The sequence below is a fragment of the Oryzias latipes genome, chromosome 11 (assembly GCF_053564925.1).
Source record: "Oryzias latipes strain Hd-rR chromosome 11, Olatipes_Hd-rR_3.1".
NCBI classification, from domain to species: Eukaryota; Metazoa; Chordata; class Actinopteri; order Beloniformes; family Adrianichthyidae; genus Oryzias; species Oryzias latipes.
The window spans coordinates 26177395-26204228 of record NC_136247.1 but is presented as its reverse complement, the minus strand read 5'-3'; the positions used below and the strand labels follow the sequence as shown (position 1 = coordinate 26204228).

Below are 26834 nucleotides of genomic sequence, written 5' to 3'. Positions count from 1 at the left end.
GAGATGAATCCAGATGAAAGAAATCTAAGAATTGTGATGAAGTTTGTTTCCTGATGAATCCAAGTTTCCAGCAGAGAGTCTCACCCTGAACAAGGAGCTCCAGGACAGCCAGCAGCAGAGTCAGTGACATCCTCATTGTGCTGCAGGTGTGTCAGTGTCTCTGAAAGGTCTGGACAGCCACTGATCAACACTGAGCTCTTAACTGCTGGAAGCAGAGAGGCAGCACACATATGCAAACACACTGAGTCAGTCATCTGCAGCTGTTCTCAGCAGCTCTGGATGTTCAGCTTGGAATTACACTTGTGCTATCCTAGGCACTTTAACATTGGGAGTTGGGTCATCTTGACCCACTAGACAGTGCTCTGAGCCTTTTTTCTCCAATGATTTGTGATCTTCACTGGTGTCCATGGATTACATGAAATCTTTCCACCTTTATCCACCTTTGTCATGGTAGGGAGAACACGTCAATGTAAGGGTGGGGTCATAAGATAGCAGAAGGGTTAATGTTATTTGGCAAAAATATTTCCGACGCAATGCATTGTAGTCCATACTCACCAATCTTTTGAGCACTGATGCATACTATTTTTTGCAGAGACTTCTGGGAAATTTCTAGTATTTTCCTCAGAGAGATCCTCCACATCAGTGACTGATCTTCTCAGATAATGGGGTCACTGCAATGGGACCTCCTGCTCTTTTGATTAGATCTGGGGGTCCTGTGGTAGTGTATTCTGTGAACTTAAGTGGGGGGGTCACTGATGTGGAAATGTCCCCAAAATATTGTTTCCCACATTGGTCCAAAGGCCAGGTTTCTATATTATAATATTTATTTGTCTTATCCTTTTGTTTTTTTTTATTTGATTATGTTTGTATGCAAAGAACTTTGAGTTAAGCTTAAGAGTGCTGTAAAAATAAATCATATGATAATTATTTACATACGTTCTTACATTTCCTCTTGTGGGATTAATCAAGTATTTTTGAATTGAATTGAAATGAATTAAGTTTGATTTAATTTCATTTGAAATAATGTGTCTTGATAAAACAACAGAGTAAGCCCAGTCCAGACATGATGGTTTAACTCTCAAGATGTCACCTTGATCAATGAAAAGTTTCAACAATAACAGAAGTAGATCAATTTAGGGCCAAAATATTTTTTTTTTTTAAAGAATGAATGTCTATTAAAATTACTTTTTAAATCATTGCATTAAGTGTCTTTGAATTGTGTCTTTCTTTGTGTGTTTAGTGTGTCTACAGTAAATCAGTCAGTGTTTCAGTCTCTGGAAGAACTTGAGGCAGAAACATTCAAATGAGTTTCAGTTCATTCTGATGAAGGAGGTTTTTGTACGATGACTTTTCACTGTGTGAACACACGCTGACTGTTGATATAGTGATAACTCTGACAGTAATAAACTCCTGAATCTTCAGCCTGGACTCCACTGATGGTCAGAGTGAAGTCAATTCCATTTCCTGATCCACTTCCACTGAATCTGGAGGAGATTCCTGATAATCTGTCTGATGTTCTGTAGATCAGAGCTTTAGGAGCTTCTCCAGATTTCTGATGGTACCAGGCAAGATAGTATTGTGGACCTGAGTGTTGAGCTACTTGTTGACTGGCCTTACAGTCTATAGTGACCTTTTGATTGAGCTGCACTGATTTAGCTGCTGGCTGAGTCACAACAACATTTTGTCCAACAGAACCTGCAGAGAGAGAAGAACCACAAAGAACATGAGATGCTGAGGAGAAACTCAGCTGCACTCCAGATGATTCTCACATGACACAAACATCATCTTCCTCACCCTGAATGAAGCAGAGGAGAGTCCAGATGAGGACGCAGATCAAAGTCATGGTTTGACTGAGGAGGAGGAGGAGGATTTCTGTGTCTTCTGCTGTGATGAAGGACAGCTGTCAGTCATCCAGTCTTCAACTCTCAGGACTATAAAGTCTCCCAGAGCACTGGAGCATGGAGCTGCTGATGCAAAGTGTTTCTATGGAAATGCAACCACTGACTCCAACAGGAACATGGATCTCTGTCATCAGGATTCACATCAATGGATCAATCAATCATTCCAGATGGAATTAATAAATATGGATTCATGGTCAAATATAATATTCGTTTTTCACTACTAGTACGTATTAGAAAACCTTTATATCTGCAAAATTAGAACTTAAGTAGAAATTAAGCTAAAACCTGAAAAAAATAAAAACTTGTATTATTATTTCAGTAATAACCTTTTTCACATCAATCCGTTGTGTTTTCCAGTCAGACTGTGTTGAGTTTGTTGTGTTCAAAGTCAGAGAGCGTGTCTCTCTGCAGTCAGAGGTTTTTGTACGACGACTCAGTTAGTTTGTATCACTGTGGTGGACTTTTGGTGGAGGAACCAGACTGGAGGTTGATTGTAAGTAATTTATTTTCAATTTACATCCATGTTTTAACAAAAGGTGATTTCTTTTAAGACCATAAACTAATATTTGTCTACTTGTAGGATTTTCACAGATTTAGTTTTTTCATATAATGCAGGAAACATTCACAGATGCAGATTAACGTGATTCCATTTGAAAATCATTTGTCAGTAATCTGTCGACAAAGGTGAATTTATAGTTTTACAAGTATAGGGAACTGTAAAAATATAATTGTGTGAGTTTTAAAACATCTCAAAATACTCATAGGTGAGAATTTTGAAGTAATCAAAAAAATAAAGTAAACAAGACGTATCAACCTCAAATTGTTGCTTTTATTCTCATCTCATGTCAGAATCTGTGAACTCTGTTAGATATCTTTAACATTTAACAATCTGCTAAAGAATATGTTAGACCGCATTTTGAAAATATTCTTTTAAAAAAATTGATTCTGTTTATTTCTCACCAAAGAAATAAACAAATGTGAAAAAAAAAATGTTTTTTTTCAGTTGGGTTGTTTTAAGTTAAGTGAAGTAAGTTTATATCTTAAAGATCCTTTTCTTATTTTACGTTGAGACTGAAACTTGTTTGTTGATGTGGTTCATTGGTGAAGCTCATCTGTTGCCATGGTTACAGCACCTAAAGAAGGAAGTGAAAGATTGAAAAAAGTGTTAAACTAACTGAAGAAATAAAGCAGCATTTTGCTGCAGGAAGAGTTTCTGTTCTCTTTGGATGATTTCTCACGAACTTGTTTGTGTCTCCTCATGCAGTGGGTCATGTTCCCCCCAAGCTGACAGTGCTGTCCCCCTCCATGCATGAGGGGAAGGCCACACTCCTGTGTCTGGCCAACAATGGCTTCCCTTCAGGCTGGACTCTGTCCTGGAAGGTGGGCGGCAGCAGCATCAGCAGCAGCTGGGAGGAGAGCAGGAGCCCCGGTGTGCTGCAGAAGGACGGCCTCTACAGCTGGAGCAGCACCCTGAGGCTCCCTGCAGACCAGTGGGAGAAGCTGGACTCTGTGACCTGTGAGGCCACCCAGGACTCCCAGACTCCAGTCATAGAGACTCTGTGGAGAAACCAGTGTTCCTAGTCACCACCTGACTGACTGGAACAATATTATTGTGTTTTTGCTTTTACTGAGATTTCAGCTGCATTGATGTGTTTTTAATCTTCTTTCTTTGTGTGTTATAAAAACATTTTTATTAGATGTTACTTGTTTAATGCATTTTGAAAAATAAAAAATACTCTTCAAAGTTGTTTCATTTGGGTTTTCTAACAAATATATACATTTTAATTTTCATAAATGGTAAAATAAATTTAAAGGGCAATAATCCATCCATGCATTCAGGGTCATAAACAATTTGTTGCCCTAAACAAGATTTTCTATGTTGCCTCTTTGCCTCACAGTAAATTCCACTGTCAGTAAACGTAATAAATTTGTGTCAGACATTTGTGTGTCTTAATAATTCAATAGCACATGACAACACCTAAAAACAATAAAAGAAACAAAAACAAAAAATAAAACTTTTTTCATCAATTAATAATACAATATAAACAGCTTAAATTAATAAATAAAACAAGTGACATTTTTATAAATAAAATATTGCACAGCTGAGCTGGAGATGACTGGAGCAGCATAGGAACCAGAAAGTTTTGGACTTGTTGACGTTTTGAGTGAATCTCAGCTAGAAGGAAACAACAACTTAATAGTCTTAGTTATGCAGATCATTTCATGTGGTTTATTCTTTTCTTATTAAGACCTAATAAAAACCAACTAGTCTTAATGTCCTTTCTGGTTCCCCCTGGATGTACAGCGTCCTTCACATTCTATTATTTTATCTCTGCTACTGGCCGGTCCTGCATGCATTTACTAAACCTGCTATGTAAATGTTGGCATCACTGCATTGATGGAGTCCATCCAGTTACTGTCAGGTGAAGGTGGACTACAGTCTAGACAGTTTGTCAGTCCATCACAGAAACACACAAAAACACACAACAACACACTCACATCCACACGTAAGGGTCAATGTAGACTCACCAATTAACCACCTTTTATTTATTTATTTGAACTGAGGGAGAGAGTTTGTCTATGTGGAGAAAACCATCATCTGCATGAGGAGAACATGCAAACTCCATATAGAAAGAACCCGGCTGGGATTTGAACCAAAACCTCCTTACTGTGAAATGAGAGTGCCAACCGCTACACCACTGTGCGGACCATTGATTAAGTTATATGGATGTAACCCTTGTGCCATCCTAGGCACGTTAACATTGGGAGTTGGGTCATCTAGACCCACTAGACAGAGCTCTGAACCTTTTTTCTTCAATGATTTGTGATCTTCACTGGTGTCCATGGATTACATGAAATCTTTCCACTTTTATCCACTTTTGTCATGGTAGGGAGAACACGTCAATGTAAGGGTGGGGTCAACTAAGATAGCACAAGGGTTAATTGAAATAAAGAGTTTATCAAAAATACAATCTCTGAAGTTTCTTTCATCTCCATGAACCCAAATTATATTTTTCCTGTGATCTTTTGCAAAAAATAAAACTGCATTTGTTTTAATTATTAATCATTAAAAAATATATAAACAGTTCTGTCTGTTCCTGCCTTCAATCAAGATTAGCTTTGTTTAGATGCTGTAATAAAAGTGTGTAATAAATGAAGAAATGAGCCTCAAACACAAATGAAAAGAAGGACGTTCTGCTGCTTTTGAAGCTTTTCAATCTTCCTCCAATGAAATATGTCACTAAAGTGAATGAAGTCCTCACTGTTTTATAAATATTATTCCATATTTTTACCTGACAAATTAATACAGACACTTTGATGGAATATAAAGTAGTGGTTGTACAGTTTGTAGATCGCTGTAAATGTTTGTCTCCTGAAAAAACACAAACATCAATGTCTGAACCTCTGGTATCAAAGTAAAAATAATGTCTAAATTGTTATAAGCATTTTTTTCTTCTGGCAGATTCATTGAGGTTGAAAGATTTGAGAATTTATAGAAAAATCCATTATTTTTCTATTAAAATAGAGAAGACATGGATATGATATTTTGTAAAAGGCAAATAAAATGCTTTCATTTTTTTAAAACCAAAAATCAAATCAAATTTGAAAAAAAATTTCTTTTTTATGAACTAAATTATCAATAAAACACATTTGCACCAAGAGGTTGAGAGCAGTTGTTCATTCAGATCAGTTCCTCTTTAGCTGAAAGAGGTTTTTGTACGACGTTGTTTCACTGTGTGAACGGTGTGCTGTTACCCTGCTGACAGTAATAAACTCCTGAATCTTCAGCCTGAACTCCACTGATGGTCAGAGTGAAATCACTGCCAGATCCACTTCCACGAAAACGATCAGAAACTCCAGACTGACGAGTTGAAGCATACATCAGTAGTTTAGGAGCTTCTCCAGATTTCTGAAGATACCAGTGAAGCCAGTTGTTAACACTTGAACTGGTTTGACATCTAATGGAGAAAGTTTCTCCTGGAACAACAGACTGAGATCCAGGAGTCTGAGTCAAAGTGATTTCACCTGATGAACCTGGAAAAAAAAGAAAAACAGAAGAGTCATTGAGATGAATCCAGATGAAAGAAATCTAAGAATTGTGATGAAGTTTGTTTCCTGATGAATCCAAGTTTCCAGCAGAGAGTCTCACCCTGAACAAGGAGCTCCAGGACAGCCAGCAGCAGAGTCAGTGACATCCTCATTGTGCTGCAGGTGTGTCAGTGTCTCTGAAAGGTCTGGACAGCCACTGATCAACACTGAGCTCTTAACTGCTGGAAGCAGAGAGGCAGCACACATATGCAAACACACTGAGTCAGTCATCTGCAGCTGTTCTCAGCGCCTCTGGATGTTCAGCTTGGAATCTTTGGCCTACAGGAGCTGCAGCAGCACAACTCTGGAATAAAGACTCCACACTCAGTCACTTCTGATCACAGATTAGAATAATTATTTTAAATGAATTTTTGATAGGTTGGTTGAATTAATAGGTAGTTTGTCCTCTCCAGGTGGAGTATCTTGGGGTTTTGTTCATGATAGCAGGAAATTCAGAGAGATTGAATGCTGGATTTTAGTGTCGTCTGCTGTTATGCTGTTGTTGTGCTTGTCCATTTTGGTGTAAAGAGATCTGAGTCAGAAAGCAAAGCTCTCAATGTGCTGGTTAATCTTAGTTCCAATACTCACCTATGGTCATAACTTAAAGAACGAGGTCCTGAATACAAGCGGCTGAAATGAGCTTCCTCTGCAGGGCGGCTGGTGCTCCCTTTGAAAAATAGTGAAAACATGTAGAATTTGGCGATGGAATTCTCATGCAATGGTCATCCCCAGGCCCAGAATCCAGATTTCCACCCTTACTATACATGCATGATGTATTTATTTTAAAATATTACCAGTTTTAAATTGTAATTAACCCTTGTGCTATCCTAGGCACTTTAAAATTGGAAATGGGGTCATCTAGACCCACTAGACAGTGCTCTGAAGTTTTTTCTTCAATGATTTATTATCTTCACTGGTGTCCATGGATTACATGAAATCTTTGCACCTTTGTCATGGTAGAGAAAACACGGGTGGGGTCATAGGATAGCACAAGGGTTAAGAGAGAGATGTGAGTTGCAGTCTCCCAAATGTTAAAAACATTCCCTTTTATTTATTCATTCTCTCTTCATTCATTCTTGGTGATGGTAGAGGCGTTGCTGCCAGTTCGCGCCTATGGTCCCTCTGACAGTCACCAGGATCATTCATGCACATTCATGCTGGTAGCCAGTGGCGTTAAGGGTCTTGCCCAAAGGCCCTCACTGGGTGATGTTAATTGTTCACCACTGATATGGTAATTGCCCCAGTACCATTGTTCATTCCTATCAAACCCTGGATTCTTCTGGTAGTCTCTCACCACCAACCGAGCTACCCAGCCGCTTTAGCCCGGTTATGATTAGGATAAATAAACTGACAAAACTGTATTGGACTAATAAGGGAGCTAAGATCAGTTTCAAAGCAAAATGGGTCTATTTTTGCCATCCTATTTAGAGGAAACATCATCAGTAGGAAACATTGGAAAGATAATTCAGAACAAAAACTGATTAAATTTCAACTAAATAATTATAACACTTGTTCATGTCTGTAATGAGATTTAATATCAGTTGTGTTTTCCAGTCAGACTGTGTTGAGTTTGTTGTGTTCAAAGTCAGAGAGCGTGTCTCTCTGCAGTCAGAGGTTTTTGTACGACGACTCAGTTAGTTTGTATCACTGTGGTACACGTTTGGTGGAGGAACCAGACTGGAGGTTGATTGTAAGTAATTTATTTTCAATTTACATCCATGTTTTAACAAAAGGTGATTTCTTTTAAGACCATAAACTAATATTTGTCTACTTGTAGGATTTTCACAGATTTAGTTTTTTCATATAATGCAGGAAACATTCACAGATGCAGATTAACGTGATTCCATTTGAAAATCATTTGTCAGTAATCTGTCTGTAAAGGTGAATTTATAATTTACCAACATTTTTATATTCAGTTATAACATATGAACCAATAATTTTTGGTTATTTTTATAATTTTGTGTTGAGAAGAAAATGAAACCTCCTTGTTTTTAAGTTGTAATAATTCTCGAAACTAATTGATTTTTTGTAATTTTATAAAGTTTTTCGAGAATAAATTATAACTTTTTTTAAAGGAAAGCCTGAAAATATAATTGTGTGAATTTTTTAACATCTCAAAATACTCATAGGTCAGTATTGTGAAGTAATTATAAAAAATAAAGTAAACAAGACATATCAACGTCAAATTGTTAATTTTATTCTCATTCTCTTGTCAGAATCTGTGAACTCTGTTAGATATCTTTAACCTTTAATCATCTGGTCAAGCAAATGTTTGTCCATATTTTAAGAACAATCCTTTAAGAAAATGATTCTGATTATTATTCACATAAAAAAACAAGGAATGTGAAAAACGTAATGTCTTTTTTCTTTGTCAGGTTTTTGTAAGTTAAGTGAAGTTAGTTTATATCTTAAAGATCATTTTCTTATTTTACGTTGAGAGTGAAACCGGTTTGTTGATGTGGTTCACTGGTGAAGCTCATCTGTTGCCATGGTTACAGCACCTAAAGAAGGAAGTGAAAGATTGAAAAAAAGTGTGAAACTAACTGAAGAAATAAAGCAGCATTTTGCTGCAGGAAGAGTTTCTGTTCTCTTTGGATGATTTCTCATGAACTTGTTTGTGTCTCCTCATGCAGTGGGTCATGTTCCCCCCAAGCTGACAGTGCTGTCCCCCTCCATGCATGAGGGGAAGGCCACACTCCTGTGTCTGGCCAACAATGGCTTCCCTTCAGGCTGGACTCTGTCCTGGAAGGTGGGCGGCAGCAGCATCAGCAGCTGGTGGGAGGAGAGCAGGAGCCCCGGGGTGCTGCAGAAGGACGGCCTCTACAGCTGGAGCAGCACCCTGAGGCTCCCTGCAGACCAGTGGGAGAAGCTGGACTCTGTGACCTGTGAGGCCACCCAGGACTCCCAGACTCCAGTCATAGAGACTCTGTGGAGAAACCAGTGTTCCTAGTCACCACCTGACTGACTGGAACAATATTATTGTGTTTTTGCTTTTACTAAGATTTCAGCTGCATTGATTTTTTAATCTTCTTTCTTTGTGTGCTATAAAAACATTTTTATTAGATGTTACTCTTTTTATACTTTCTGCAAATTAAAAATTACTCTTTAAAATTGTTTCGTTTGTAATTTCTTACAAACATACTTTTTATTAAAAAATATACATTAATTAAATGGTAAAATAAATTTTGTGGGCACCAGTCTCTACCAGGGGTCACCAACGCAGTCTCCATGGTCGTCCATGAGAGCAACTTAAAGGGCCAGCAAGGCATGCTCTAAAAATTTCACAGATCATGAGGGAATTCAATATTACGACTAAGTATTAGAGGCACCAAAAAAAAAAAAAAATTAAATTACGAGTTTTTATCTCATGAGTTTAGGAGATAAAAACTCGTAAATTTATGAGAAAAAAACTCGTAAATTTGCGATAATAAGTGGAAGTGAGCATGCAGAGCAGCAGGTGAACGCTGCGCAGCAACAGAGCAGACGACTAAACTCAGTTGAACAGGTGAGCTGAATGAGCTTGAACGTTCCAAATATCTGGAAGCTCATTTGTTTGATTTACAATTTATTCAAGTTTTATTTATTGATGGTTGGTTTGCAGGATCCCTGCAGCCCATGAAGCCATCGGTGTCCCTGCAGCTTTCCACTTCAATCCTTTCTTCCTCCAGATCTCTACGTTTGTGTGACGCTTCCGTCTGAGGAGGAGCACTTTTTTGGCATTTTCAACGTTCTAATGCTAATATAATAGACTATTTTCATTCATCTTTGTTGTTTGATGATATAACGGGACGTTTACTTCCGCATTGGTGTTCGGATCTGATGACAGGTTCCTGACGTAAGGTGACAGATGAACTTCAGGGTTTGTGAATGAAAAGGAGAATAAAAGCTGCAGCGTTCCTCTACACCCAAACGTGTCTCTGAGCTCCTTATTTTTCATATGAAACTTCGCTTTACTGACACTGAATCCCGGAAAGCCGCCTCTACTGACAATAATCTGATTTTGAGTCGCCAAAGGTTCAGAATCTCTTTGTTTTAAACCTATAATAATCCGGAAATAAAGCTTCACAAAAAGCTCCACATCTTTCATCTTCAACCGATGCTCCGATAAATGGACAACTTCGGTGTTTTCTCCTTGTTAATCTATGACTTTTTTCTCAAAAATTCGTAAATTTACGAGTTTTCATCTCCTAAATTTAGGAGATAAAAACTCGTAATTTTACTTTTTTTTTTTTTTTTGGTGGCCCTAAAACTCCGTCGTACAATATAATTGAAAAAATTTAAAAAAAAAATGGCGTCCACCGTCTTTGTTTTAACATGCATCAAAGTTGTAGCTTCAGGATTCTCCTAAAGTGTTTTCCCCTGAAGCTCCCACCGCCTGTGGTAGGAGTTTCTGTCAAATACTTTTCTTGACTTCATCACCAAGGACGCGGATGATGAGAGATCAGGTTCATTTATTTTGAAGACTTCTACAACTGCATCAATGAGAAGCACACGTCTCCATGTGTGGGTTCATGAAACCATTCAGTGAGGAGCAGCAGGTGGGCCAAACTATGGCGGGAAAAAGTTGCTGCTCCTCTGTAACCAGTGGGAGGGGCTTCATAGCAGCAGGGGACGCAGTGAAAGAATGGAAAGTAGGACATTCTGACATCACCTGATTCTCTTACTTTTTTAATAAATATATTTTTAAGATGCAACGTCTTTTTTCCTTGGAGACTATTTTCACTAGGTCTGTGAAAAAATCCCAGAAATCAACTGAAGCTTCGTTTAGAGCTGCACATCTTTACATAAAGAGAAAGCCGGTTAGATCTCTATGTAGGCCTCCCACATACATAGTAAATGAACAGACAAATGACATAAATTATTGATGAAACTAACACTATTTAGCTGAAGATGTTGCACAAAATGTTACATTTTCATTCATTAAGCTTTCAAAAAACTCCAAAACTTGTTCTGACAAGAAGATTGATGATTTCCTTGGCTTCAAAAATGTTGATCTATTGAACCACCAATACAACTAGTGTCCCTCCTGACTTTCTAATGTTTCAGCAGATAAACAGAAATAAATCAATGTTTCATGTTTATACATATTTTTCTTGTCATTAATTTTGTGTAAATCATTGATTAGAAATGTGGGGAAAAAATACTATTGATATGTGAGCAATCAATTCATAACTACTGCTAATTATTATTCTCATTACTATTACTATACTAGTCTGTGGTTTAGTTTTTTGGTGAATTTGCAGTAAACAGGTCCTGAGTAGCCCTTAATACGACTCAGACCCATAAAATAGTCCTCATCCTGAATAAGGTTAGTGATCCTGATCTAAACAGTATTAAATATATTTTCCTGTTTTTTAATGATAAATTAATGCAGACACTTTGATGGAATGTAAAATAGTGAATGTACAGTTTGTAGATCGCTGTAAATGTCTGTCTCCTAAAAAACATACAAACATAAATGTCTTAGACTCTAGTATCAAAGTGAAAAACATCCAAAGGTGGAAAAAATATCTAAAATTTTCCTAGCTCAGCATTTTTTTCTTCTTCTGGTAGATTCATTGATGTTAGAAGATCTAAGAATTTATGGTAAAATCCACATTTGAACCAAAAGGTTGAGAGCAGCTGTTCATTCAGATCAGTTCCTCTTTAGCTGAAAGAGGTTTTTGTACGACGTTGTTTCACTGTGTGAACGGATAGCTGTAATCATGCTGACAGTAATAAACTCCTGAATCTTCAGCCTGAACTCTACTGATGGTCAGAGTGAAATCACTGCCAGATCCACTTCCACGAAAACGATCAGAAACTCCAGACTGACGGGTTACAGCATTATATATCAGGAGTTTAGGAGATTCTCCAGATTTCTGAAGATACCAGTGAAGGTAGCTGCTACTAACACTTGAACTGGTTTGACATCTAATGGAGAAAGTTTCTCCTGGAACAACAGACTGAGATCCAGGAGTCTGAGTCACAGTGATTTCACCTGATGAACCTGGAAAAAAGGAAAAACAGAAGAGTCATTGAGATGAATCCAGATGAAAGAAATCTAAGAATTGTGATGAAGTTTGTTTCCTGATGAATCCAAGTTTCCAGCAGAGAGTCTCACCCTGAACAAGGAGCTCCAGGACAGCCAGCAGCAGAGTCAGTGACATCCTCATTGTGCTGCAGGTGTGTCAGTGTCTCTGAAAGGTCTGGACAGCCACTGATCAACACTGAGCTCTTAACTGCTGGAAGCAGAGAGGCAGCACACATATGCAAACACACTGAGTCAGTCATCTGCAGCTGTTCTCAGCAGCTCTGGATGTTCAGCTTGGAATCTTTGGCCTACAGGAGCTGCAGCAGCACAACTCTGGAATAAAGACTCCACACTCAGTCACTTCTGATCACAGATTACAATAATTATTTTAAATGAATTGTTGATAGGTTGGTCGGTTTAATAGGTAGTTTGTCCTCTCCAGGCGGAGGACTTTAAGTATCTTGGGGTTTTGTTCATGATAGCAGGAAAATCAGAGATATTAAAGGCTGGATTTTAGCGGCGTCTGCTGTTATGCTGTTGTTGTGTTGCTCCATTTTGGTGAAGAGAGATCTGAGTCAGAAAGCAACGCTCTCAATTTTCTGGTTAATCTTAGTTCCAATATTCACCTATGGTCATGAACTCAGGGTCATGACCTAAAGAACAAAGTCTTGAATACAAGCGGCTGATATGGGCTTCTCCTGCAGGGCGGCTGGTGCTCCCTTTAAAAAAAAAAGAGTGAAAACATAGAATTTGGCAATGGAATTCTCATACAATGGTCATCCCCAGGCCCAGAATCCAGATCCACTATACATGCGTGATGTATTTATTTTAAAATATTACCAGTTTTAAATTGTAGGGAGCCGGTTTAGCTCGTGCTGGTTTGCGGCGCCTTCCGTCCGTGAAACCAGGGTTCGAATCCGGGCTGCTCCCTGTTCCCTTCTCTACCTCTATGCCGGTCCCAAGCCCGGTTGCTTTGAGAGGATTGCGTCAGGAAGGGCATCCGGCGTAAAACACATTGCCAAGTTTACCATGCGACTCGTTCGCTGTGGCGACCCCTGATGGGAAAAGCCGAAAGAGAAACAACAACAACCAGTTTTAAATTGTAATTAACCCTTGTGTTATCCTAGGCACTTTAACATTGGAAATGGGGTCATCTAGACCCACTAGACAGTGCTCTGAACTTTTTTCTTGAATGATTTATGATCTTCACTGGTGTCCATGGATTACATGAAATCTTTCCACCTTTATCCACCTTTGTCATGGTAGAGATAACACGTTAATGTAAGGGTGGGGTCGTAGGATAGCACAAGGGTTAACCCTCCTGTTATGTTTGTTTGTGAGGAACAGAGATGATGTTCCTGGGTCAATTTGACCCAGTGCATATTTTATTAATTGAAAAATGTCTGAAACCCAGAAAATCCTAACAAGCAATGTGAATATTTCATCACTAACTCCATTAACAATTATTCTTTCAAAAACTTAGTGAAATGGTGTTCTTTACCTCTAACGGGAAGTGGTTCAATTATTAGATAATTCACTCGTTTTTCTTAAAAATATATATGTTCAAACTTTTTTCAAATTTTTCACTACTATATTACTTTTGAAAGACTACCATATAAAATACAATAGTTTTACATAACATTGAAACATAATCTTGAAATTTTCTTTTACATACATGCACTGTGAACCAGAAAAAAACAAAATCACAAAACAACAGACAAGCAATTGCAATATGAACTTGTGTGTGTGTCTGTACATATACACAGCACAAGAGTGATCAGTCATCACACTGTGCTAATTAATTTTGCACATTTCACACAGGTCATGCTTGTCTTGACCTAGATCCTGTCTCCGGCTCGACTCGGGCCCCCGGCCGTCCCCTCAACTCCATCTGGATGAAGCTCGTCTGCTGGACTTTAAATATGTAGCTTTAGAGTTAGATAAGTTAACTCTTCTCTATGAGTTCTGGTAAATTGCCTGTCCGTCCTTGGGGAGGATCCCTCCTTCATGTGGGCACCCCTGAGGTTTCTTAGTTTGTTTCCAGAATCTGTTTTTTTTTTATTAGGAGTTTTTTCTTACCGCGAAGAAGAGTCTAAGGGCAGGGATTACCGTTTAGTTTAGTCGGTTTAGTTAGTTCAATTTAGTATTTTCCTTTTGAATTCTATGTATTCATGATCCCTCTGATTTTATGTTTAACTTTTTCAATTTCTGATATGAAGCCCATCGAGACGACTGTTGTTGTGAATTTGGGCTTTACAAATAAAATTGAATTGAATTGAATCGACATGGTCCCATGAGTCACTGCCATCCTAGTGGGCCCTGGAACTGTCTTTATTATGTTTTCTGCAGACAGGTTTGTCTGACGCATATTTGGGGATGAAGACCAATGTATTTCACCATTCTTTGACATGAATGTCTTGCTTGGAGGAACAGGAATAACAATTCCTTCATCTGGTTCAAAATCAAAATCATTACAATCAGAATTTAGCTTCAGATAGTCCTCTTCTGATCATGATCAGTGATGACTTCCAGAATCTCCTGGACTGTCATCGTTCTGCTTCTGCTGCTAAATTTCTAAAGGTCTGCCTGAAAGAGTGTAATGTTGGAAGGACTCCCATGCAGAGAATCTTTTATATGTTTTGCCCCTCCCCTGTTGAGTGTCCACAGAATGTGGGTTGAGTTTTCCCGAGAGAACATAAATGGTTCCTTAAAGTCATAACACCTATGCACCTGTGTGTGTGTGTGTATGTGTGTGTGTGTGTGTGCGTGTGTGTGCGTGCGTGTGTGTTTATGTGTGTGATTGGGGTGAAATATTTCTCAGAGCTGCAAAGAAAGCAATACTACTTATAATAAGACATCCTTGAACCTCCAGTTTGACTGCCGGGTCAAATTGACCTGAACAGTATCTATGTGATATAAACATGCAGGGGGGGTTGCAAATATGTGAGATGAACCAAATTCATAATATATGTTGATTACACTAATTAAAGCAAGCAAAAGAAGTTTCATGCTGGAAAAATACTTTTAACTATTTTTCCTAGATGTTCAAACTTTATAAGGGGTCAATTTGACCCGCAACATAACAGGAGGGTTAAGAGAGAGATGTGAGTTGCAGTCTCCCAAACGTTAAAAGCACTCCCTGTCAGGAACTCGTGGTGGAGGACCCAAAATGCAGGAGACCAGGATTGGTGACAGGAAATAAAACATTTAATTAGCAAATTGAAACATGACAAAACTATGAGGGGAAACAAAACTGTGACAAAACATAGGAGATGACCTGACAAGGAAGAACAGAAACCAAGACACTTAAATAGGCTGAGGTTAATTAACTGAACTGAAGACAGCTGTGGATCATGAACCTGAAGGTGGAGTGACTGACAAAGAAAACCAAAAACCTGACCAAGAACAAAACCACAAAATCTTTACACTGCCTAGTTAAGCGTTAGAAAATAAATACAATTGACCCAAGGATGCCAAAAAGACGGCTCAGACATACCTTTAATAATAATAACAATAATTGATTGGATTTATCTGCGCTTTTCCAGACGCTCAAAGCGCGTACATTATGTCCATTTTTCATTCTCTCTTCATTCATTCTTAGTGATGGTAGAGGCGTGGCTGCCAGTTCGAGCCTACGGTCCCTCTGACAGTCACCAGGATCATTCATGCACATTCATGCTGGTAGCCAGTAGCGTTAAGGGTCTTGCCCAAAGGCCCTCACTGGGTGATGTTAATTGTTCACCATTGATACAGTAATTGCCCCATTGTTCATTCCTATCAAACCCTGGATCCCTGTGGTAGTCTCTCACCACCAACCGAGCTACCCAGCCGCTTTAGCCTGGTTATGATTAGGATGAATTAACTGACAATACTGTATTGGACTGATAATGGAGCCAAGATCAGTTTCAAAGCAAAATGGGTCTATTTTTGCCATCCTATTTAGAGGAAACATCCTCCGTAGTAAACATTGGAAAGATAGTTTCTATTTATAGTTTCTATATTTTACTTTTATATACTTAGTACTTTTATATAGAAACATTTTACCACTGCTCCAAAATAAAGTACTTTTTGATCTTCAGAACAAAAACTCTGATTAAATTTCAGCTAAATAATTATGACACTTGTTCATGTCTGTAATGAGATTTAATATCAGTTGTGTTTTCCAGTCAGACTGTGTTGAGTTTGTTGTGTTCAAAGTCAGAGAGCGTGTCTCTCTGCAGTCAGAGGTTTTTGTACGACGACTCAGTTAGTTTGTATCACTGTGGTGGACTTTTGGTGGAGGAACCAGACTGGAGGTTGATTGTAAGTAATTTATTTTCAATTTACATCCATGTTTTAACAAAACGTGTTTTCTTTTAAGTACCATAAACTAACATTTGTCTACTTTTATGATTTATACAGATTTAGTTTTTTCATATAATGCAGGAAACATTCACAGATGCAAATAAACGTGATTCCATTTGAAAATCATTTGTCAGTAATCTGTCTGTAAAGGTAAATTTATAGTTTTCCAACATTTTTATATTCAGTTATAACATATGAACAAGTAATTTTTGGTTATTTTTACAATTTTGTGTTGAGAAGAAAATGAAACCTCCGTTTTTTTGAAGTTGTAATAATTCTGGAAACTAATTGATTTTTTGTAATTTTATAAAGTTTTTCGAGAATAAATTATAGCTTTTTTTAAAGGAAAGTCTGAAAATATAATTGTGTGAATTTTTTAACATCTCAAAATACTCATAGGTGAGTATTGTGAAGTAATTATAAAAATTAAAGTAAACAAGACGTTTCATCGTCAAATTGTTGCTTTTATTCTCGTCTCATGTCAGAATCTGTGAACTCTGTTAAATATTTTTAACCTTTAATAATCTGCTCAAGCAAATGATTGTCCATATTTTAAGAATAATCTTTTAAGAAAATGATTCTGTTTATTATTCACTTAAAAAAACACGGAATGTGAAAAACGTAAATGTCTTTTTTCTTTGTCAGGTTTTTAAAAGTTAAATGAAGTAAGTTTATATCTCAAAGATCTTTTTCTTATTTTAAATTAAGAATGAAACCTGTTTGTTGATGTGGTTCATTGGTGAAGCTCATCTGTTTCCATGGTTACAGCACCTAAAGAAGGAAGTGAAACATTGAAAAAAAGTGTTAAACTAACTGAAGAAATAAAGCAGCATTTTGCTGCAGGAAGAGTTTCTGTTCTCTTTGGATGATTTCTCATGAACTTGTTTGTGTCTCCTCATGCAGTGGGTCATGTTCCCCCCAAGCTGACAGTGCTGTCCCCCTCCATGCATGAGGGGAAGGCCACACTCCTGTGTCTGGCCAACAATGGCTTCCCTTCAGGCTGGACTCTGTCCTGGAAGGTGGGCGGCAGCAGCAGCAGCAGCAGCTGGGAGGAGAGCAGGAGCCCCGGGGTGCTGCAGAAGGACGGCCTCTACAGCTGGAGCAGCACCCTGAGGCTCCCTGCAGACCAGTGGGAGAAGCTGGACTCTGTGACCTGTGAGGCCACCCAGGACTCCCAGACTCCAGTCCCAGAGACTCTGTGGAGAAACCAGTGTTCCTAGTCACCACCTGACTGACTGGGATTCTTTTACTTTGTTTTAAACTACTCTGACTTCACTTTGTAATCTTTGTGGCATTTATTTTCATCATCATTCTGAATGTTCTGAATGCTTCTTTTTTTAAATAAAGATTTTTTATTCAACTTAACTTTGGTTTGTTTAGTTTTTTTACATTTAATGACACGTTTTTGTTCAACAAATTTAAAATAATGAAAATTTATTTTAAACATTTTTAAATACCTTTTTAAAATAAAAAAAATTTATTTTAAAATGTATAGTATATCTAAAGTATAGTATATAGTATAGTATAGTATGTTTATAGCAGCTCTACACTCCAACAACAGCATCACTGAGGTCATATTTGTGCGGTGATTTTGTAAACCAAAGTCCATAGAAAATGTGTTTTACTAAATGTATCAGTTTAAACCTTTTTCATAAAAATTTTTGTCAGCACAATGTTAGTATTTTTAGCTTTAAAAATTACTTTGAACAATAGTTTAATGATCATTAGAGAAATAAAATGGGGTTAAAAGTTTAGCAAACTTGACATTTTTTTCATTTAAAATGTAAAATGTATTTAATTATTGAATGGTTTACTATCAATGATAAATTTAGGGAGTTTTATTCTGCTCTATACATCTCTGAATGTCTTCCTGATGAGAAACGTTACAAAACTTTCTTTTCACATCTTAATATTCCGACAGTTGAACCAGATGTAGCTGCTCTATTGCGAGGAAACGATACATAACTCCTGATCTGGCTGCAAATTTTATCAATATTTTACATCAAACTCCCGCTCACATTTTACCGGCATCATGTGATTTTATGGTTGAACATTTTAACCCCAAACTACAGTCAGCCGTTGATGCTGTAGCTCCACTTAAAACTAAAACATTGAGAACTAAAGCTACAGCACCCAGGAGGAACGAACCTATCAGAGCCATGAAACGCGAATGCAGGAGAGCGGAGAGGAAGTGGAGAAAAATAAAATTAACTGTACATCACGACATTTTTAAAGAACAGCAAATGATGTACAGTCATGCAATAAAACAAGCAAGAACCCTCCACTTCTCATACTTAATTTTACAAAACAAAAATGACCCCAAAGTTCTGTTTGAAACAATAGACAGTTAGACCAAAAGAGACTTTCAAAGGTCCTCCAGCAGCCTCAGATGCTGTATGTGAGAGTTTTGCTGACCACTGCAGGAGTACAATCAATGCTATTAGATTTAGTCTCTTAACTCAAAAATGTGTTGATTTTAATGAATCTATAGCATTGCATTTATCAGAGGAAACACTGGAAAGTTTTGTCCTGGTTGATGCTGTGGCACTTGGTAAGGTTTTCTCCCAGTTAAAGCCTACCACCTGCCTTTTAGACCCTATCCCCACATCGTTGTTGAAATCATTTTATGACTTCTTTGAGTTTGAGCTTTTAAATATAGTAAATTACTCTCTTCAGACAGGTGTCTTCCCTGCTGCCTTTAAAACGGCAGTGGTGAGGCCTCTTCTGAAGAAGAGTAATTTAGATCCAAGCAACTATAACAATTATCGTCCAGTATCCAACTTACCATTTTTAAGTAAAATGATTGAAAAAACTGTTTTAATCCAATTTCACAGTCTCACAGTCTCACAATCTCACAGATCGAAGATTTTACGTAAGTATGGATACTTCTCCTCAAAAGTCTTTGAGATCAACTGTGGGGTCCCCCAAGGTTCAATTTTAGGCCCACTACTTTTTAATCTATATATGCTGCCACTGGGGGACGTCATCAGGAGGCATGGCGTTTGTTTTTATAGCTACGCTGATGACACTCAGCTCTACATCACTGTGTCTCCTGATGACAAAGAGTCGTAAACACACTCTTAAAATGTATTTTAGACATTAAGTCATGGATGGCAGAGAACTTCCTACAGCTAAACCAGAACAAAACAGAGGTTTTAGTGATCGGTTCTGAAGACAAGAGAGATTGTATTATCTAAACTAAAGAATTACAAAACTTCTCAGTGTGTGAGAAACCTGGGTGTCATTTTTGATTCTGAAATGAATTTTATCCCACAAATTAAAAATATCACAAAAACAGGATTTTATCATCTAAAAAATATATCCAGAGTCCGCCCATTTCTCTCTCTTGCCAGTACAGAGGTGCTAATGCATGCTTTTATTACCAGCAGACTAGATTACTGTAATGCCCTGCTCTCTGGTCTTCCCAGAACAAGGATTACAAAACCTTCAACTGCTGCAAAATTCAGCAGCACGCGTATTGACAAGGACGAGGGGACAGGAACACATTACACCCATTTTAAAATCGCCGCATTGGCACCCTGTGCAATTCAGAATTGATTATAAAGTTCTTTTATTGGTTTATAAATGTTTTAAGGGGTTGGGCCTTCATATTTATCTGACATGATTTTAAAGTATGAGCCCTCGCGGACCCTGAGGTCCTCTGATACCGGCCTTTTAGTTATTCCAAAAGTTAGAACTAAAACATACGGTGAGGCCTCAATCAGTTTTTACGGACCCCGCCTGTGGAACAGCCTCCCAGAGAGCCTCAGGGCCGTAGAGACTGTTCATTTTTTTAAAGGAAGGCTTAAGACCTACCTTTTTAATTTAGCTTTTAGTTGAATTTTAGGAATTTATTTGATATTTTAATTATTTATTTTCTCTTTTTACTAGTTTTATATGTGTATGTAAATACATTTATTTATTTGTATTTTTTTAATTTATTTTTTAGTCACTCTTACCATTTCATATGTCTATTAATTTTTTTTTTTTTTTTTAACTTGTCCTGTCCAACAACTGGGCAGACAGATGAGAACTGAGGGCCTCTTGTGTTGGACATATTTTACTTAAACAACAGGGGTTATGAATCTTCAAACAAACCAAGGTATGTCTGAATAAACCCCTTTTGTAATCGAAGCCAAACTTTATTCATTTCAATCATGTTTGAAAATCTTTGGTGTTGGACCGGACGGAAAAGGAAAGGAGGGAAGAAGAGAGAGGGATGTTAGAGAGAGGGGGAGGATAGGAGGGTGATAATAGGAAGGGGGGGGATAAGACCATGAAGCAGCATAGATAGGTTCAAATGTAGTACAAAAAGGGCGGGGCCTGTCCACACACACACTGAAATGTTATCAACACACCTGCTAGCTGCAAAAATGTCCACATGTCAACATGTACACAAAACAGATAGTGTTCACACACGCATACCTATGCCTTTAAACCAACTAGTGTGAAATCTTTCATTCGTTCAATCATGCAAACTATTAGTACAAAGGTGAGCTAACACCTGTGCTCAGGTGAGTGTTTATGTTCTTCTAAAATGGATGGTGGAATGTGAAAAGAAGGAGGAGGCCGCAACAGCAGCGGCAGCCGGAACCCCCCAACGCCACACGGCAGCAGGCAGGGGGACAACCGCCCCCCGGGCGACCAAATCCGCCACCCGGGCCAGGACCAGCAGGACCGCCGCGAGGCCCCCAGAGCCAGAGAGCAGGGAAGCACGGGGGGAAAGAGAGCGCCGCCCCAGCCCAACCAGGAGAGCAGCCCCCCGCCGCCCCGGAAGAGCCCAACGCAGAGTCCCACCCAAGAAGGGCGCCCACAGCCCCAGACTAGCACCCCATCACCACCCAGGAGTTCCGGGCATATGTCTATTAAGGTTTATGTAATTATTTGTTTCTTGTTCATGTTTTAAATATATTTTAATTTTAATTTTGTTCCTTTTACATTTTATTTGTAACTCCAGTGTTTTCCTCTGAGGGATCCTCCACATCGGTGACTGACCCTTCTAAGTGAACGGGGTCACTGCAGCGGGATCTCCCGGGTCTGACACTTTGATCGGATCTGGGGGGTTCTGTGGTAGTGTTCTCCGTGAACTTGGGTGGGGGGTCACTGATGTGGACATGTCCCCAAAATATCGTTTCCCCACTTCAGGACAAAGCCAGGTCTCTACATTCCATCATTTTATCACTTTTTTATCATGGTGTGCGTATGTATGTCTGTGTGTGTGTGTTGGGGGAGGGGGTGGGGGTTGTCGCACTGTTTGTCTTGTCATCTTGTTTTAAAATTTTATTGTATTTTATGCACAGCACATTGAGTGACATATGTTTTTGTAAAAGTGTTATATAAATAAAGGTTGATTTGATTTGATTTGATAAGCCTTTCACTGCTGAAGAACTGAAGAATGCTGTCATGTCTATGCAGAATGGGAAAAGCCCTGGAACTGCCTCACGGTTTCCCATCTGAATTTCTTAAGGTTTTTATGGATAAACTATCCCCTCTAATGCTTAACATGTTAAAGGCTTCAGCAGATCTTGCCGGCTACTTTGCAACAGCCACAATCTAAATTATCCTAAAGAAAGATAAAGATCTTCGATGCTGCAGCAGATATCGGCCTATATCTTTGCTGTGTGCAAATGTTAAAATTTTTGATGTAGCAAAACACTTGGAGCCGATAATTCCCACATTAATCAGTCCTGACCTAACTAGCTTTATTAAAACCAGACATTCATATCATAGTTTTAGGCGCCTTATGCATATTTTATACTGCCCCTCTCCAAATGACACCCCCGAAATGGTCATCTCCACGGATGCTGAAAAGGCGTTTGATCGGGTGGAGTGGCCTTACTTGTTTTATACTTAGAGACACTTTGGCTATAAATTCCTCTCATGGATTAAATTAATGCACACATCACCTAGGACACGTGATAATGACTTCTGGAAATACTTCCCCTTGGGCCGTAGAACTAGACAGGGCTGTCTTCTTTTCCCTCTTTTATTTGCTGTAGCCATTGAACAACACGCGGCGGCCATTAGAACTAGCTCTATGTGCGGTATCTTGAGGGGTGGTGTATATCATAAAGTAGCCTTATATGCAGATGACCTTTTATTATTTCTTTCAGATTCAGCTGTCTCCATGCCTCCAGTTTTAGCTCTGCTGAGGGAGTTTGGTCAGATCTCTGGCAACAAATTAAACCTAAATAAAAGTGAACTTCTTCCTATCAACCCAGAGGATATGGCCTACCCCCCTATCTGACTCACCTTTTAAAATCTCTCCATGTATCATTAAGTATCTAGGCGTTCAAGTAACAAAGGACTTTTCTGATCTTTTCAAAACCAACTTTAATCCATTACTGGATCAAATTAATCGTGACTGCATCAAAATGAATGTGCTGCCTAAACTTCTCTATTTTTTTCAATGCCTACCAGTATTCAGCAAATTTTCAGGTTCCTTGACAATTCTATTGCCCAATTCTTCTGGGAAAAAGCTTCCAAGGATGAGAAAATTTATATTGCAGAAAAGCAATGATAACGGCAGACTCTCCTTACTGAACTTTTTTATTTTACTATTGGGCTGCAAATATCTGAACAATATTATTTTGGTGTCGAAGTCATATGGTTAAGCCAGCCTGGTTACCAATAGAGGAGTCGTCTTGTACTTCTGCCTCTGCTACTCTACTCTCTCTTTTGTGTTTTCCTCTCAAACTATCTCCCACATTTTATACCGACAACATCATAGTTAAGCATTGGTTAAAGATATGGACTCAACTAGGGCTGCACGATATGAGAAAAACTTGCGATATGCGATTTTGGTGATTAAATTTGCGATAACGATATAATTCGCGGTATATAAACAAATAGCAAAACAACCAAAAACATCATTTCCATTTCACTGCAACAGTATAAAAATTATACTCCAACTGACATAAAAGGGCTCATCTGATTGATCAACAATGTAAACGGGTCCTTCCGATTGGTCATTTGTTCAATATTTCAAGCTGCCATGAGATTGTTTTAGCACATTTAAGGTAAACATTTATTGTGATTTTCGCCGTCTTTTGTGGTATGCATATTGCACAGCTTAATAATAATAATAATAACGATAAATTTGCGGTATATTGTGCAGGCCTAGACTCAACTCAAACAGCACCTTGGATTCCAAAAAATATCTCTCACGTTGCCACTCTATCTTAACCCTCAGTTTCCTCCATCATTTACTGATAAAACAGCACAATGTCAGTATTTTTAGCTTTAAAAATAACTTTGAACAACAGTTTAATGTTCATTATGGAAATTCAATTTAATGCAATTTTATTTATATAGCCCAATATTTACAACAATTGTCGTCGCAATGGGCTTCATACCGGTAACAGTGTAATAAACATGAATCACCAAGAACATAAAGTTTCTCAGAATCGATTGCCTGACTACAGACTAAACTAAACTGTGCATCCCTGCCTTTAGACCTTCCTTTGCAGGTCTTAAGTCAAAAGTTAAATGGGGTTAAAAGTTTTTCAAACTTAACAGTTTTTTCATTGACAATGTAACTGTCAAATTAAAGAATGGTTTCATTTTTTTAACCAATAGTTTAATAATAAAAGGGTTTTTTGTAAAATTGTAATGTGTTCAGTGTCAGAGCAGCTGTTCATTCAGATCAGTTCCTCTTTATCTGAAAGAGGTTTTTGTACGACGTTGTTTCACTGTGTGAACGGAAAGCTGTTACCCTGCTGACAGTAATAAACTCCTGAATCTTCAGCCTGAACTCCACTGATGGTCAGAGTGTAATCACTGCCAGATCCACTTCCACGATAACGATCAGAAACTCCAGACTGACGTGTTGTTGCATATCTTATCAGGAGTTTAGGAGCTTCTCCAAATTTCTGAAGGTACCAGTGGATGTAGTTGCTAACACTTGAACTGGTTTGACATCTGATGGAGAAAGTTTCTCCTGGAACAACAGACTGAGATCCAGGAGTCTGAGTCACAGTGATTTCACCTGATGAACCTGGAAAAAAGGAAAAACAGAAGAGTCATTGAGATGAATCCTGATGAAAGAAATCTAAGAATTGTGATGAAGTTTGTTTCCTGATGAATCCAAGTTTCCAGCAGAGAGTCTCACCCTGAACAAGGAGCTCCAGGACAGCCAGCAGCAGAGTCAGTGACATCCTCATTGTGCTGCAGGTGTGTCAGTGTCTCTGAAAGGTCTGGACAGCCACTGATCAACACTGAGCTCTTAACTGCTGGAAGCAGAGAGGCAGCACACATATGCAAATATATGCATGCAGTGCATAGTGAAGGAATTCGGACACAACTTCTACACTCAGTCCGTTTATGAAATTACATTTCTGTTATGGAGTTTTTTTAGGTCAAAAATGTCATGGTATCACAGGGAGTCCTCTTCTCCCCCCTCAATTCTCTCCTTCATCCACAGATTGAACCCAGCTTTCAGCTATTACCTCATCTCCTGCTCCAGTATTTATGGTGGCTACCTTCCAGAATTCATCGCCAGTTCATTTCCCTCAACGGTGCAGTACCTGGTCAATCGTTGTCTTATCTACGACAGAAGAATATCGTTTTTGTAACAAGCTATTCACTCAAGTTTTCGATCTGCCGACAGCATCCGATTTCTTTGATTGGGAAACATTTTACCACTGCTATAAAATAAAGTACTTTTTGATCTTCAGAACAAGAACTCAAAACAAAATTCAGCAAAATAAAAAAAACACTCTTTCACATCTGTAATTACATATTTAATATAAGTTGTGTTTTCCATTCAGACTGTGTTGAGTTTGTTGTGTTCAAAGTCAGAGAGCGTGTCTCTCTGCAGTCAGAGGTTTTTGTACGACGACTCAGTTAGTTTGTATCACTGTGGTACACGTTTGGTGGAGGAACCAGACTGGATCTTGGAAGTAAGTTTCTAAAAACATTTATATAAAAATGAAACTCAATTGTTTTTATTATTTAAAAGAAATTAAAGAGTCTAGAAAAAATATTTTAGATTTTATTTTTACCTTTTTTCAATGTTTCAGCTCCTAAATTATGTTCCAGGTTTTTATTTATAAATAATTTAAAGTCTTAAATAACTTTTATTTGTGAGCATCTCATATTAATTTCAAAATAAGATACTTATACAAAACTCTTGTCTTGTCTTTTTGCCACAGTATAGTTTGTTTTAATTCAGTATTTTGACAAAATAATTTAAAAGTTTATATTAGTTCACATCATTTCTAAAATCTGCATTAACCTCTCTCTGGGTCACGGGGTTGACAAACCTCTTCTCAGCAACTCTTGTTTTTTTTTTTTTTTTATTGGCATAAAGATGTTTTTTTTTACATTAGTTTATGTTTTTGACTGATCTCATGATCTTAAAATGTTTTCAGTCTGTTTGCTCAAATGTTCCTGAAATAATTGAACAAACATGAAAATGATGTATCTTCTAGTTTGAACTGTCATTGGTTCCAAAGAGCGTTTGTCCTCATGAGGACTCTGTGTGCTGATCTGCATGAGAGCTTTCTGAAAGGAAGTGAAACAGTGTGTGAGTGAGTGACTGATGGAGCAGAAACTAACATCTGACAGAAACTTCTTCAAGGAGAACATCAACGTTCACACAGTCAAGGAGTTTGATTGACAGCTGTGTGCTTCCTGTCCTCTAACCTGATTGGCGTCTTCTAGGTGATGTCCGTCCCAAGCTGACAGTGCTGTCCCCCTCCATGCATGAGGGGAATGCCACACTCCTGTGTCTGGCCAACAATGGCTTCCCTTCAGGCTGGACTCTGTCCTGGAAGGTGGGCGGCAGCAGCATCAGCAGCAGCTGGGAGGAGAGCAGGAGCCCCGGGGTGCTGCAGAAGGACGGCCTCTACAGCTGGAGCAGCACCCTGAGGCTCCCTGCAGACCAGTGGGAGAAGCTGGACTCTGTGACCTGTGAGGCCACCCAGGACTCCCAGACTCCAGTCCCAGAGACTCTGTGGAGAAACCAGTGTTCCTAGTCACCACCTGACTGACTGGAACAATATTATTGTGTTTTTGCTTTTACTGAGATTTCAGCTGCATTGATGTTTTAATCTTCTTTCTTTGTATGCTAAAAAAAACATTTTTATTAGAAGTTACTTGTTTGATACTTTATGCAAAATAAAAAATACTCTTTGAAGTTGTTTATTTGTAACTTCTTACAGATATGCTTTTTAATTAAAACATTTACATTGATTAAATGGTAAAATACATTTTGTGGGCTACAGTCTAGACCAGGGGTCACCAACGCAGTCCCCATGGTCGCCCGTGGGGAAAACTTAAAGCCTCAAAAATGGATGCTCTAAAAATATCACAGATCATGAGGGAATTCAATATAATTTTAAAAATTTTAATTAATCTTCTGAAGAAATTAGGGGTTCAACGAATAACTTGCCACAGTTCTGCACACACGTAGACCACAGATTCCCCCTCCCACCACCTCCACCTGCTCTCGCTGTTCTTCTTGTGCACCCTCCTCTTATCATTTA

The 26834-nt window shown here is 38.3% G+C and overlaps 1 long non-coding RNA gene and 2 gene segments (V, D, J or C); 1 reads left to right on the top strand and 2 right to left on the bottom strand.

Moving 5' to 3' along the window:
• Positions 1 to 1298: 1298 nt before the first annotated feature.
• LOC144995682 (immunoglobulin kappa variable 4-1-like) lies at positions 1299 to 2046 on the bottom strand. The segment is given in 2 exon segments: positions 1299 to 1695; positions 1795 to 2046. Coding segments are annotated over 2 exon segments (393 nt in total).
• A 21989-nt stretch (positions 2047 to 24035) lies between these two features.
• On the bottom strand, positions 24036 to 24503 carry LOC101166808 (putative non-functional immunoglobulin kappa variable 6D-41). The segment is given in 2 exon segments: positions 24036 to 24343; positions 24458 to 24503. Coding segments are annotated over 2 exon segments (354 nt in total).
• Positions 24504 to 24971: 468 nt separating this feature from the next.
• Positions 24972 to 26485, top strand: LOC144995399 (uncharacterized). The gene is made up of 2 exons (XR_013658940.1): positions 24972 to 25247; positions 26011 to 26485. It is a non-coding gene; the product is annotated as an uncharacterized LOC144995399 (long non-coding RNA).
• Positions 26486 to 26834: the final 349 nt, after the last annotated feature.